At 37.5% G+C, this 16,279-nt stretch overlaps 1 protein-coding gene across 1 annotated transcript in view; it reads right to left on the bottom strand.

The window, feature by feature from the left end:
• Positions 1–11,752: 11,752 nt before the first annotated feature.
• LOC113046915 (GTPase HRas) overlaps positions 11,753–16,279 on the bottom strand; it is a 5,382-nt gene continuing 855 nt past the window's right edge. Inside the window, exons 2-5 of the mRNA XM_026208052.1 lie at positions 16,119–16,230; positions 15,474–15,652; positions 14,690–14,849; positions 11,753–12,832 (exon numbers count right to left, since the gene is read on the bottom strand). Coding sequence (XP_026063837.1) covers positions 12,719–12,832; positions 14,690–14,849; positions 15,474–15,652; positions 16,119–16,229 — 564 coding nt within the window. The 5' untranslated portion in view covers position 16,230 and the 3' untranslated portion in view covers positions 11,753–12,718. The remainder of the gene's footprint in view (positions 12,833–14,689; positions 14,850–15,473; positions 15,653–16,118; positions 16,231–16,279) is intronic.

Genomic DNA, 16,279 nt, shown 5'->3' with positions numbered 1-16,279 from the left:
GCTCACACACACACACACACACACACACACACACACACACACACAAACAAAGACACACATATACATGCACAAACATTTTGTTGCAGATATAGGTATTTGAAATAAGTGATAGGTGATAATAAACTTATTGCAAGTCTTTTCTTTTTAAGAGTTTAGATGTCATTTTCAGGTTAAACTGTAATCATAATGTGGCAAAATTTTAAAAACTGATATATCTGTATGAACAAAATGGAAAACATTGACTCAATGAGATTTAAAATGTTATAACAGTTCATTTTTTAATGTTTTGGCATGAATTCATGAATCCTTTCAACAGTACTGTTCAACTTTACTGAATGAGCCCATTAGTGGTCTTCCGCTGCCATCTAGTGGTTATAAATTGCATTTACTCCAACAACACTGTGTTTTTAAACATAACTGTTATAGTGTTGTTGTTTTTTTGCCCAATCTCTCTTAAATTTTTCATGCTTGTTTAGAATGAAATTATGCATTATTTTACACAGTTTTGATAATTTGTGGGCTTTCTGATTGTATTAATATGCCTTTGTGTGCACTATGAAAAGAACATATTATAAAATGACTGGTTTATAGTTGCCCAAATGCAATTGTTCAACATGTTTTTGATAATTATTGACCTTCAGAGTCTAGAGAATTGTACTTCAGTGGTTTTATTGATTTTCATCTTAAACTGTATCACAAGTATGCCAAAGTAACTTTTTTAAATAATCTTGAATATTTAATTAACAGCTTTATTGACAACATTGGTCCCGGAGGCAAACTTGTTCAGAATGAGGAGATATATCATATGATATGAAGATTTGGTGTTTTTGAGTGAATATATGAGCATTTTCAAACAATTTGAGGCCATTTACCATAGAAATCTTGTGTTTTGAGACCTTTTCTACTGTTATAGCGCCACCTATGGTCTGATCTCCATGAAACTTTGCATGCTTGTTAAGAGTAACCTGTTACATGATTTCACTGAGTTTCATAAAGTTTTGAGCTTTCCTTTAGGTATTATAGGCTTTGGGGTATGTTTGGCCACACCCCTTTTTCTATATTATCGCTTTACAGCTAACCAAAGGACAAAATTCAACATTTTTTTAATAATTATTGATCTACAGAGTCCACAGAATATTACTGCAGTGGTTTGGTTCCGATCGGACAAAAAACCTAGGACTAGTTCGCAAAAGTAGGTTTTTAACATATTTGTGAATAACAATTGAACGATTTGATTGACAGCAATGGTTCTTGAGGCAAAGTTGTGCATTATGAGGAGATCTATCAAATGATATGCATATTGTGTTGATATGTGAAATACCACGTGATTACAGAGCCATAAAACTCGTTAGCGCCAACTAGTGGCCGATTTCTTTCAAAATTCTTACAGACCTTAAGGTTCTTGAGTCGAACGTACCCAGCGAGTTTCGTTCCGATCAACATCCGTTAACCCTTTCAAATAGGTGCTTAAAATTGTTTGGCCAATGGCGGCCATGTTTTTTTGAGATATGCAAATGTCCTCATAGGTACTTGTGCCCCTTCAGACCAAGACATTGCATACCAATTTTCAAGTTGATCGAGCCAACGGTTGCCTAGTTATAGCAATTTATGTGTTTTTTCTATCTTATAGCGCCCTCAAGTGGCAGAGATGCGCAATTTTTTTGATTTGACCAAAGATTGAGCTCATACATATGTGTACCGAGTTTGGTGAAGATATCTCATTCCGTTCAAGAGTTATAGTCAAAATAGCATTTGGCTAACGTTAGCATAGACGCTTTTTGGCGTACTGTTTCGCGTAAGAATTGAAATTTCAACTTTTTTTTAATAATTATTGATATTGAGTGTCCAGGAAATATTTCTGAAGTGGTTTGGTTCTGATTGGTTGAAAATCCTAGGACTAGTTCGCAAAAGTAGGTTTCGGATATAGCTCGATTTTGCGAGAAAACGGTGCGTCGTAGACCCCAAAAAGGCGCCGTGCACTTTTGTTCGGGCTAACCCAAGGATTGCAACAATGCCATGTTTTTGAGTCTACGGCTAACGGTATACGATTTACGGCCAAAAATGTCCAAAATTTTTGTTTTTTGCGCTGTAGCGCCCCCGTTAGGCCGATTGGGCCGGTTCTTTGTATCTGAGTAGCGAGCAAGACTACTACCATCTGACCAAGTTTCAGCTCTCTAGGCCTTACGGTTTGGGCTGCACGTTCAGTTTTAAGGCGGAAGAATAATAATAATAATAATAATATTAAAGCTGCAAGCAGCATTTTACCGGGGTTCAAGCATTTAAGGCATCTGAGGTGGTCAGAGCCAACCTGGATGTTTGGATGACATTTAAACACATCCAAAATGGAGAACAGGTTAACAGACAGACACACACACTGAAAGTAAATGATTAGACTAATATATGTATACTCTATAAGCATATGCACAAAGACACACATATACATGCACAAACATTTTGTTGCAGATATAGGTATTTGAAATAAGTGATAGGTGACATAAAATTATTGCAAGTCCTCTCTTTTTCAGAGTTTAGATGTCATTTTCAGGTTAAACTGTAAACATAATGTGGCAAAATTGTAAAAACTGATACATCTGTATAAACAAAATGGAAAACATCAATTCAATGAGATTTAAAATGTTATAACAGTTAATTTATTAATGTTTTGGCATGAATTCATGAAAACAGTACTGTTTAACTAGCTGAATGAGCCCATTAGTGGTCTTCCGCTGCCATCTAGTGGTTATAAATTGCATTTACTCAAACAACACTGTGTTTTAAAACATAACTGTTATAGTGTTGTAATTTTTTTTTGCCCAATCTCTCTTAAATTTTGCATGCTTGTTTAGAATGAAATCATGCATTATTTTACACAGTTTTGATAATTTGTGGGCTTTCTGTTTGTATAAATAGGCCTTTGTGTACACTATGCAAATAACATATTATAAAATTATTGGTTTATAGTTGCCCAAATGCAATTGTTCAACATGTTTTTGATAATTATTGACCTTCAGAGTCTAGAGAATTGTACTTCAGTGGTTTTATTGATTTTCAGCTTAAAGCGTATCACAAGTATGCCAAAGTAACTTTTTAAAATAATCTTGAATATTTAATTAACAGCTTTATTGACAACATTGGTCCCAGAGGCAAAGTTGTTCAGAATGAGGAGATTTATCATATGATATGAAGATTTAGTGTTTTTGAGTGAATATATGAACATTTTCAAACAATTTGAGGCCATTTACCATATAAATCTTGTGTTTTGAGACCTTTTCTACTGTTATAGCGCCACCTATGGTCTGATCTCCATGAAACTTTGCATGCTTGTTAAGAGTCACCTGTTACATGATTTCACTGAGTTTCATAAAGTTTTGAGTTTTCCTTTAGGTTTTATAGGCTTTGGGGTATGTTTGGCCACACCCCTTTTTCTAAATTACCTCGTTACAGCTAACCAAAGGACAAAATTCAACATTTTTTTAATAATTATTGATCTAGAGAGTCCACAGAATATTACTGCAGTGGTTTGGTTCCGATCGGACAAAAAACCTAGGACTAGTTCGCAAAAGTAGGTTTTTAACATATTTGTGAATAACAATTGAACGATTTGATTGACAGCAATGGTTCTTGAGGCAAAGTTGTGCACTATGAGGAGATCTATCCAATGATATGCATATTGTGTTGATATGTGAAACACCACGTGATTACAGAGCCATAAAACTCGTTAGCGCCAACTAGTGGCCGATTTCTTTCAAAATTCTTACAGACCTTAAGGTTCATGAGTTGAACGTACCCAGTGAGTTTCGTTCCGATCAACATCCGTTAACCCTTTCAAATAGGTGCTTAAAATTGTTTGGCCAATGGCAGCCATGTTTTTTGAGATATGCAAATGTCCTCATATGTACTTGTGCCCCTTCAGACCAAGACACTACATACCGATTTTCAAGTCGATCGAGTCAACGGTTTCCTAGTTATAGCCATTTATGTGTTTTGTTTTTTTTATAGCGCCCCCAAGTGGCAGAGGTGTGCAATTTTTTTTATTTGACCAAAGACTGCGCTCATAGATATGTATACCGAGTTTGGTTAAGATATCTCATTTCATTCATGAGTTATAGCCTGTTGCGTAAAATTGGTCCTCGACTTTCGGACATTTTGGCGTCCCATTACGACAGTGAGTCGAAATTTCTACTTTTTTTTGATAATTATTGATATTCACTGGACAGAGAACATTTCTGCAGTGGTTTGGTTCAGATTGGGCGAAAAACCTAGGACTAGTTCGCAAAAGTAGGTTTTGGACATACGTCAAGTTTGCGAAAAAACGAGGCCTCCTAGACCCAAATTCAGAGTGACCGTTTTTAATTTCGCATGACCCACGGATTCCAGAAATGTAACATTTTTGGCTCTATCACAAGCGGTTTAGGAGCTATTAGCAAAAACGCATTTTCGATCACTGTAGCGCCCCCTATTGGCCAATTGGGCTGAGACTTTGATAGGTTCTCCCCAAATTGAGCTCTATCATCTGACCAAGTTTCAAGTCTCTAGGCCTTACGGTTTGGGCTGCACGTTCAGTTCTAGGGCAGAAGAATAATAATAATAATAATATTAAAGCTGCAAGCAGCATTTTACGGGGTTCAAGCATTTAAGGCCTCTGAGGTGGTCTTGGCTAACCTGGATGCATGGATGACAGTTAAAGACATCCAAAATGAAGAATAGGCTGGCAGACAGACACAAACACTGAAATTAAATGATTAAACTAGTTTTTAACAGTTTAGATGTCATTTTCAGGTTAAACTGTAATCACAATGTGGCAAAATTGTAAAAACTGATATATCTGTATGAACAAAATGGAAAACATTGACTCAATGAGATTTAAAATGTTATAACAGTTAATTTTTTTTATGTTTTGGCATGAATTAATGAATCCTTTCAACAGTACTGTTCAACTTTGCTGAATGAGCCCATTAGTGGTCTCCCGCTGCCATCTAGTGGTTCTAAATTGCATTTACTCAAGCAACACTGTGTTTTTAAATATAACTGTTATAGTGTTGTTATTTTTTTTGACCAATCTCTCTTAAATTTTGCATGCTTGTTTAGAATGAAATTATGCATTATTTTACACAGTTTTGATAATTTGTGGGCTTTCTGTTTGTATTAATAGGCCTTAGTGTACACTATGCAAATAACATATTATAAAATTACTGGTTTATAGTTGTCCAAATGCAACTGTTCAACATGTTTTTGATAATTATTGACCTTCAGAGTCTAGAGAATTGTACTTCAGTGGTTTTATTGATTTTCAGCTAATACCCTATCACTAGTTTGACAAAGTAACTTTTTGAAATAATCTTGAATATTTAATTAACAGCTTTATTGACAACATTGGTCCCAGAGGCAAAGTTGTTCAGAATGAGGAGATCTATCATATGATATGAAGATCTAGTGTTTTTGAGTGAATATATGAGCATTTTCAAACAATTTGAGGCCATTTACCATATAAATCTTGTGTTTTGAGACCTTTTCTACTGTTATAGCGCCACCTATGGTGCGATCTCCATGAAACTTTGCATGCTTGTTAAGAGTTACCTGTTACATGTTCTCACCACGTTTCATAAAGTTTTGAGTTTTCGTTTAGGTTTTATAGGCTTTGGGGTATGTTTGGCCACACCCCTTTTCTTAATTACCCATTTAACGCTAACCAAAGTACAAAATTGAACATTTTTTTGATAATTATTGATCTAGACAGTCCACAGAATATTACTGCAGTGGTTTGGTTCCGATCGGACAAAAAACCTAGGACTAGTTCGCAAAAGTAGTTTTTTAACATATTTGTAAATAACAATTGAAAGATTTGATTGACAGCAATGGTTCTTGAGGCAAAGTTGTGCATTATGAGGAGATCTATCAAATGATATGCATATTGTGTTGATATGTGAAACACCACGTGATTACAGAGCCATAAAACTCGTTAGCGCCAACTAGTGGCCGATTTCTTTCAAAATTCTTACAGACCTTAAGGTTCATGAGTCGAACGTACCCAGCGAGTTTCGTTCCGAACAACATCCGTTAACCCTTTCAAATAGGTGCTTAAAATTGTTTGGCCAATGGCAGCCATGTTTTTTGAGATATGCAAATGTCCTCATAGGTACTTGTGCCCCTTCAGACCAAGACACTGCATACCAATTTTCAAGTCGATCGAGCCAACGGTTGCCTAGTTATAGCCATTTATGTGTTTTTTAAATCTTATTGCGCCCCCAAGTGGCAGAGATGCGCAATTTTTTTATTTGACCAAAGATTGAGCTCATACATATGTGTACCAAGTTTGGTCAAGATATCTCATTCCGTTCAAGAGTTATAGTCAAAATAACATTTGGCTAACGTTAGCATAGACGCTTTTTGGCGTACTGTTTCGCGTAAGAATCGAAATTTCAACTTTTTTTTGATAATTATTTATATTGAGTGTCCAGGGAATATTTCTGCAGTGGTTTCGTTCCGATTGGTTGAAAATCCTAGGACTAGTTCGCAAAAGTAGGTTTCGGATATAGCTCGATTTTGCGAGAAAACGGTGCGTCGTAGAGCAAAAAAAGGCGCTGTGCACTTTTGTTTGGGCTAACCCAAGGATTGCAATGATGCCATGTTTTTGAGTCTACGGCTAACGGTTTACGACCTGCGGCCAAAAATGTCAAAAATTTTAGTTTTTTGCGCTGTAGCGCCCCCGTTAGGCCGATTGGGCCGGTTCTTTGTATCTGAGTAGCGAGCAAGACTACTACCATCTGACCAAGTTTCAGCTCTCTAGGCCTTACGGTTTGGGCTGCACGTTCAGTTTTAAGGCGGAAAAATAATAATAATAATAAAAATCTTAACAATTACAATAGGGTTTCAGCACTGCGTGCTTGAACCCCTAATAATAATAATAATAATAATAATAAAAATCCTAACAAATACAATAGGGTTTCAGCACTGCGTGCTTGAACCCCTAATAATAATAATAAAAATCCTAACAAATACAATAGGGTTTCAGCACTGCGTGCTTGAACCCCTAATAATAATAATAAAAATCCTAACAAATACAATAGGGTTTCAGCACTGCGTGCTTGAACCCCTAATTAAAGCTGCAAGCAGCATTTACGGGGTTCAAGCACTTAAGGCATCTTAAGTGGCCAGAGCCAACCTGGACGTATATGGATGGCCGTTAAACACATCCAAAATGGAGAATGGGCTAACAGACAGACACACACACTGAAATTAAATGATTAAACTCGTTTTTAAGATTTTAGATGTCATTTTCAGGTTTCACTGTAATCATAATGTGGCAAAATTTTAAAAACTGATATGTCTGAATGAACAAAATGGAAAACTTTAACTCAATGAGAGTTGAAATGTTGTAAGAGTGTTTTTTTTTTATTGTTTAGGCATTAATTCATACATCCTTTCAACTGTACTGTTTAAGTTAGCTGAATGAGCCCATTAGTGGTTTTCCGCTGCCATCTAGTGGTTATAAATTGCAATTTCTCATACATCAATGTGTTAATCCTTTATAACTCTTAGTGTTTTTTTGCCCAATATCTCTTAAATATGGCATGCTCATTTAGAATGAAATTAGGCATTATTTTACACAGTTTTGATAATTTGTGGGCTTTCTGTTTGTATTAATAGGCCTTTGTGTACACTATGCAAATAACATATTATAAAATTACTGGTTTATAGTTGTCCAAATGCAATTGTTCAACATGTTTTTGATAATTATTGACCTTCAGAGTCTACAGAATTGTACTTCAGTGGTTTTATTGATTTTCAGCTTATACCTTATCACTAATTTGCCAAAGTAACTTTTTCAAATAATATTGAATATTTAATTAACAGCTTTATTGACAACATTGGTCCCAGAGGCAAAGTTGTTCAGAATGAGGAGATCTATCATATGATTTGAAGATCTTGTGTTTTTGAGTGAATATATGAGCATTTTCAAACAATTTGTGGCCATTTACCATATAAATCTTGTGTTTTGAGACCTTTTCTACTGTTATAGCGCCACCTATGGTCTGATCTCCATGAAACTTTGCATGCTTGTTAAGAGTCACCTGATACATGATTTCACTGAGTTTCATACAGTTTTGAGTTTTCCTTTAGGTTTTATAGGCTTTGGGGTATGTTTGGCCACACCCCTTTTTCTAAATTACCCGGTAACAGCTAACCAAAGGACAAAATTCAACATTTTTTTGATAATTATTGATCTAGAGAGTCCACAGAATATTACTGCAGTGGTTTGGTTCCGATCGGGCAAAAAATCTAGGACTAGTTCGCAAAAGTAGGTTTTTAACATATTTGTGAATAACAATTGAACGATTTGATTGACAGCAATGGTTCTTGAGGCAAAGTTGTGCATTATGAGGAGATCTATCAAATGATATGCATATTGTGTTGATACGTGAAACACCACGTGATTACAGAGCCATAAAACTCGTTAGCGCCAACTAGTGGCCGATTTCTTTCAAAATTCTTACAGACCTTAAGGTTCATGAGTCGAACGTACCCAGCGAGTTTCGTTCCGATCAACATCCGTTAACCCTTTCAAATAGGTGCTTAAAATTCTTTTGCCTATGGCGGCCATGTTTTTTGAGATATGCAAATGTCCTCATAGGTACTTGTGCCCCTTCAGACCAAGACACTGCATACCAATTTTCAAGTCGATCGAGCCAACGGTTGCCTAGTTATATCCATTTATGTGTTTTTTCTATCTTATTGCGCCCCCAAGTGGCAAAGATGCGCAATTTTTTTTGTTTGACCAAAGATTGAGGTTATACATATGTGTACCAAGTTTGGTGAAGATATCTCATTCCGTTCAAGAGTTATAGTCAAAATAGCATTTGGCTAACGTTAGCATAGACGCTTCTTGGCGTACTGTTTCGCGTAAGAATCAAAATATCAACTTTTTTTTGATAATTATTGATATTGAGTGTCCAGGGAATATTTCTGAAGTGGTTTGGTTCCGATTGGTTGAAAATCCTAGGACTAGTTCGCAAAAGTAGTTTTCGGACATAGCTCGATTTTGCGAGAAAACGGTGCGTCGTAGAGCAAAAAATGCAGCTGTGCACTTTTGTTCGGACTAACCCAAGGATTGCAACGATGTCTTGTTTTTGAGTCTACGGCTAATGGTTTACGATCTGCGGCCAAAAATGTCCAAAATTTTTGTTTTTTGCGCTGTAGCGCCCCCGTTAGGCCGATTGGGCTGAGACTTTGATAAGTTCTCCCCAAAATGAGCTCTACGATCTGTCCAAATTTCAGCTCTCTAGGCCTTACGGTTTGGGCTGCACGTTCAGTTTTAGGGCAGAAGAATAATAATAATAATAAAAATCCTAACAATTACAAGAGGGTTTCAGCACTGCGTGCTTGAACCCCTAATTAAAGCTGCAAGCAGCATTTTACGGGGTTCAAGCATTTAAGGCCTCTGAGGTGGTCTTGGCTAACCTGGATGCATGGATGACAGTTAAAGACATCCAAAATGAAGAATAGGCTGGCAGACAGACACAAACACTGAAATTAAATGATTAAACTAGTTTTTAACAGTTTAGATGTCATTTTCAGGTTAAACTGTAATCACAATGTGGCAAAATTGTAAAAACTGATATATCTGTATGAACAAAATGGAAAACATTGACTCAATGAGATTTAAAATGTTATAACAGTTAATTTTTTTTATGTTTTGGCATGAATTAATGAATCCTTTCAACAGTACTGTTCAACTTTGCTGAATGAGCCCATTAGTGGTCTCCCGCTGCCATCTAGTGGTTCTAAATTGCATTTACTCAAGCAACACTGTGTTTTTAAATATAACTGTTATAGTGTTGTTATTTTTTTTGACCAATCTCTCTTAAATTTTGCATGCTTGTTTAGAATGAAATTATGCATTATTTTACACAGTTTTGATAATTTGTGGGCTTTCTGTTTGTATTAATAGGCCTTAGTGTACACTATGCAAATAACATATTATAAAATTACTGGTTTATAGTTGTCCAAATGCAACTGTTCAACATGTTTTTGATAATTATTGACCTTCAGAGTCTAGAGAATTGTACTTCAGTGGTTTTATTGATTTTCAGCTTATACCCTATCACTAGTTTGCCAAAGTAACTTTTTGAAATAATCTTGAATATTTAATTAACAGCTTTATTGACAACATTGGTCCCAGAGGCAAAGTTGTTCAGAATGAGGAGATCTATCATATGATATGAAGATCTAGTGTTTTTGAGTGAATATATGAGCATTTTCAAACAATTTGAGGCCATTTACCATATAAATCTTGTGTTTTGAGACCTTTTCTACTGTTATAGCGCCACCTATGGTGCGATCTCCATGAAACTTTGCATGCTTGTTAAGAGTTACCTGTTACATGTTCTCACCACGTTTCATAAAGTTTTGAGTTTTCGTTTAGGTTTTATAGGCTTTGGGGTATGTTTGGCCACACCCCTTTTCTTAATTACCCATTTAACGCTAACCAAAGTACAAAATTGAATTTTTTTTTGATAATTATTGATCTAGACAGTCCACAGAATATTACTGCAGTGGTTTGGTTCCGATCGGACAAAAAACCTAGGACTAGTTCGCAAAAGTAGTTTTTTAACATATTTGTGAATAACAATTGAACGATTTGATTGACAGCAATGGTTCCTGAGGCAAAGTTGTGCATTATGAGGAGATCTATCAAATGATATGCATATTGTGTTGATATGTGAAACACCACGTGATTACAGAGCCATAAAACTCGTTAGCGCCAACTAGTGGCCGATTTCTTTCAAAATTCTTACAGACCTTAAGGTTCATGAGTCGAACGTACCCAGCGAGTTTCGTTCCGAACAACATCCGTTAACCCTTTCAAATAGGTGCTTAAAATTGTTTGGCCAATGGCAGCCATGTTTTTTGAGATATGCAAATGTCCTCATAGGTACTTGTGCCCCTTCAGACCAAGACACTGCATACCAATTTTCAAGTCGATCGAGCCAACGGTTGCCTAGTTATAGCCATTTATGTGTTTTTTAAATCTTATTGCGCCCCCAAGTGGCAGAGATGCGCAATTTTTTTTTATTTGACCAAAGATTGAGCTCATACATATGTGTAACAAGTTTGGTCAAGATATCTCATTCCGTTTAAGAGTTATAGTCAAAATAACATTTGGCTAACGTTAGCATAGACGCTTTTTGGCGTACTGTTTCGCGTAAGAATCGAAATTTCAACTTTTTTTTGATAATTATTTATATTGAGTGTCCAGGGAATATTTCTGCAGTGGTTTCGTTCCGATTGGTTGAAAATCCTAGGACTAGTTCGCAAAAGTAGGTTTCGGATATAGCTCGATTTTGCGAGAAAACGGTGCGTCGTAGAGCAAAAAATGCAGCTGTGCACTTTTGTTCGGGCTAACCCAAGGATTGCAACGATGCCTTGTTTTTGAGTCTACGGCTAACGGTTTACGACCTGCGGCCAAAAATGTCAAAAATTTTAGTTTTTTGCGCTGTTGCGCCCCCGTTAGGCCGATTGGGCCGGTTCTTTGTATCTGAGTAGCGAGCAAGACTACTACCATCTGACCAAGTTTCAGCTCTCTAGGCCTTACGGTTTGGGCTGCACGTTCAGTTTTAAGGCGGAAAAATAATAATAATAATAAAAATCTTAACAATTACAATAGGGTTTCAGCACTGCGTGCTTGAACCCCTAAAAAATCCTAACAAATACAATAGGGTTTCAGCACTGCGTGCTTGAACCCCTAATAAAAAAGGTCTCGCCCTCCCGACCAAGCCTCATCACAGGTGGGAACAACTGGCATTTTACCCAATTCATCAGAATACATGAAATGTTAATGTCCAATACAATGCTGCTATGTGTCTTCAAATTGTTCAATATTACCGGTTACAAAAATACAGGATTTTACCGTAAAATACTGCTGGGAAAAATAAAGCTCGATTTTTTCTTCTTTTATTCTGAATCTCATAATTATAGAAGGGCTGTATTAGGTGTAGGACAGCTAGGTTTTAGTCCAAGCCATGACAACAATAGTGACCTGGGAAGAAAAACGGTGACAACTACAGAAACCCTATTTGATGGAGCAAGTGCTAAAAATATTTTCTGAATATATCCCACAATGCATGAGGTGGAAACCTCATATGAAGTGGCTCTAATGTGCTTTCTCACGGGCCACAAAAACTTTAGGGGACTTCTGAGCTTCCTCTTTCCCGACCACCGTTAACAGAACTACACGGATGTGCCGACTGGCTCACAAAGTTTTGAAGAGATGAGACGTGATCCGGCTTACTTAAAAACAGTTACCCATTACCGACATAAAGTATATCCCTTCACCACCTGATCAATTTGTTATAAACAAGATTCCTTGCTGCTGTGACTCTAAAATACGACTGTAAAACTATGACACACATCGGGTCTTTTTAGCACAGAAGGGGCAGCAGCAGCTCAAAGTTGAGACGAGACGAATTTGGACATAGGTCTTTTCCAAAGCAATTCCACAGTTGCTCGATTCTCACTGAGGTCTCATGCACACAAACATACAAACACATACAACAGCCAGTCAGGTTCCTATTCCTCAAAGGCTGGTGGCGTAAGAGTGGTAAGAAAAGGAAATGGGGTGTGTATGTGTGTGTAATGCTACAGTAGTGTGTGTGTGTGTGTGTGTGAGAGAGTGCATTGCTATCACAGGGGTGCAGTGCGAGGCTGTACGCGTGTAGCGCTATAAAAGAGTGCAGCGTCTCTGTGTGTGCTTTTTGCTCTTCTTATTGCTGCGGTTCGTCTCCTTGTATCTTCGGATCTCCCGCACGAGAGAGTAAAATGCCTCCTCAACTCCCTGCAGACAGAAAAAGACAAGACAGATCTAGAGCTAATGGTGCTAAGGAGAAATCATGCACATTACTGAATTACAAACGTGACACTTTTACTCTGATTTGCCCCCAGAGAAAGAAACAAATGCACACTCGTCCTGTCATCACAGTCATTGTGTCTTCAGGTTTGCTGACATGTTTCTGGAGGGTTGGGTTTTGGAGAGGGCGTGTGACTGAAGTCTAGCGTCAACTCTTTTAGAATCTCAAATCTGATCAAACTGCTGTGAAATATCCTGCTTGAAACAGTGTGCTCTGGTTCTCAGCATGTTTGTGGGAGATTTCTTCATCTAATGCAGCCACATTCACTCATGGTTAAGAAACATTCACACAGAACATGTTTGTGCATTCCACTTCGCTGCTCTTCCATTGTTGTTGTTGTTTTTTCTGTAAGATCTGTTAGATGTCTGATTGTTGCACTTGCTTCTCAAATATTTTGCAGAGTCTCACGTGACAGTTTTCTAAAAGCAAGTAGTACAACTTTTCACAAGAGGGGGAAAGAACAGGAAAAAGTCTTTCATAGAAGCACATCAGCCTTATTCATTTATATTTTTGTTTTAACCTTTTGTTGTTTCATTCTTATGTTGACATGTATAAAATGTAATTGACTATGTCTGAGAAGAAGAAAAAACCCTGAATCTAATTGTATATAATCCAACATTTAGTTTCATTTTTGGCCCACTGTAGTAAACTGTTTGGACATAGACCTAGTGTCCTTTTTCACTCCACTGTTTTGTGTCTCGTTTTTTCAAAATGCAAAAATGTGTTCTGTGGCACTACGGGGGTCCCGAGTACAAATCCCAGCTCAAGGACCTTTCGTTTTCTCTAGTGCAGCTCAACCAGGTCTCGTACCATTCGTCGATCTTTGTGATATCACAAATCCTGGAAAATAAGCGCTGTAGTCCAAACAAGTTGTTTGTTATAGTTTTTGAAAAGTTAAATGCTCAAACGGCAACATTACAGACTAACTAAAGTTGAAAAAAGCATAATATGACCCCTTTAAATGGACATAAAATGCACACAAACATGTTTTTGAACTTAACTTGAGTGCTGTGTTTTTAGAATTGTGAGACAAGTGTGAGATGCTAGCCTGCTAATACCAAACTCTGCTACTTCGCTTTTCTTCGTAGACGGAGTCTGGAAGGGCATAATTGACAAGTGTTTTCTTTCCCCTGGGGGGGGGCTTGTCTGAAGTTGAAAATCATTGGTTACCCGTAAGCCAATCTCATAATGTTTGGTTATGACGTGTTATTCGCCGGCTCAGCTGCCTCACACTTCCACTGTAAACACAGGAATGCTGCGAAAACAAAACCATCGAGCGAAATACCGGAGTGAACATGGCAGTTCACAATCACAATTATCGCCTTGCCGGACTCTGGCCTCACCAGTTTCTCGCTAACGATCGGTAACAGTTTATAAATATAACTTTACCCAAAACCTGTTGGGAGTAGGGCCACAACTTCACCTCCATTCAAAATGTGAAACAAACACTCTTCTTGTTCAGGCTTCAGTTGGCAAATGGCAGGAATATTCTCCACAACAGAGTGAATAGCATCCCGTGTCTCCTACAACTACAATCCGACGATTGTGTCAAATTCGACGCGTAGCATCTATGTCACAGCTCTCGGCCCACCCTCTGTTCGTTGATTGGCTAGCTGGTTTGGAGCTGGAGGTAAACTGGGAGATTTTGCAGTTTGCAGTCTCAGATGGAGTACAGAAGCGAACTGAAATTGAGCGGAAGTTTTACACCGAAAAACAATAAAAAAGCAGAGCAGTGGAATGCAAAAAAATTATTTTAGTGTAACTTTAAAATCAGTGCCACACACCTGTCGCGTCTTGGCAGATGTTTCGACAAATGGGACGCCGTAACTCCTGGCGAGCTCTTGGGCTTGACGCGTCTCTACAGTACGAGAGGCCAGGTCACTTTTGTTCCCCACCAGCACCATCGGGACATTGTCGCTGTCTTTGACACGGTTTATTTGCTCCCTGCACAGAAAACAAAAGCATAACACGGGTGATTTTTCCATACAGAGTGATTTGAGAAATTCTACTAGGCCTTTCTCTAGTCCCAGTGTTTTCCTTACTCGTCAACTTTAAATCACATAAAAAAGGAAGTTGGTATATTAATGCAGTTCAGTGATCGTCATCCTGCTGAATTGACATTACATTTGTTTTAGCTAAAAATCAGTCTAGCAACATTTGATCATATTCTAAGTTTTTAGGAAGTAGAAAGCTTTATTTGCGGTTAGTCGACACAGACCCATCATGCGGTATAGATCCACAAATCCATAGAATATAGAAGTATTAAAAGGACAGTCCACCAAAAAAGGATTCATTTTCATTGTATTTTTTTATTCATTTATTTTTTTGTCCATACAACAAGAGTGAATGGGAGCCGAAACGGTTGGGTTACCAGCATTCCTCCAGACATCTTTAATGTTCCACTGAGGAAAATAGGTCATGCAGGTTTGAAATGACATGAGTGTGAGTAAATAATGACAATCTTCATTTTTAGATGGATTATCTTATCATCTGAAAGACTATTTATGGTAACCGATGCCGAATACTGTTTACACATATCAGTTTGTCCACATTTGTTTGGCTCTGTACCTGTAAAGATGTACATCCTCAAAGGACTTGGCGTTGTTGATGGCAAACACACAGAGAAAGCCCTCTCCTGTCCTCATATACTGATCTCTCATAGCACTGTACTCCTCCTGACCTGCGGTGTCCAGGATGTCCAACAAACACGTCTCTCCGTCAATCACAACCTGCTTTCTGTAAGAATCCTGCGTGGAACACACATAAAAACAACTTGAGCTCAATTATAATATCTGAGCTTTACATATTGAGACGATCAACAACGTATTAACTGAATACACAAACAAAAACTAATAAAAATACTAAATTATCTTACAGCGACAGTCCCCCCCAAAAATGTAATTTTTCATTATTTACTCCCCCTCCTAATGTCATTTCAAACCTTTATGCATTTATTTCTTCTGTGAAACACAAAGCAAGATATTTTGGAGAATGTTAATGACCTAACCGTTTTGGCTCCCATCATATTTCTGTCCATACTATGGAAGTGAACGGGAAACAAAACAGTTTGACTGCCAACATTCTTCAACAAATCTTGTTTTGTGTTCCCCAGTAGAAAGAAAGAAATTCATGCATGATTGAAATGAGTGGGAGTAACAGTTGACAGATTTCATTTTTGGTTGGTTTAACCTTTTAAAGAAGGTGAACTCTTACCTCAATAGTGGGGTCGTACTCGTCTACAAAGTGATTCTGAATGAGCTGGATAGTCAGGGCACTTTTCCCAACGCCACCAGCCCCGACGACTACCAGCTTGTATTCTGTCATTCTGGATGGAAGAGAGAGAAAGTGAATGGGGAGAGGGTTAGAAACAGAAA

Source organism: Carassius auratus, chromosome 28, assembly GCF_003368295.1.
Source record: "Carassius auratus strain Wakin chromosome 28, ASM336829v1, whole genome shotgun sequence".
Taxonomy (NCBI): Eukaryota; Metazoa; Chordata; class Actinopteri; order Cypriniformes; family Cyprinidae; genus Carassius; species Carassius auratus.
This window is presented reverse-complemented; position numbering and strand designations above follow the sequence as displayed.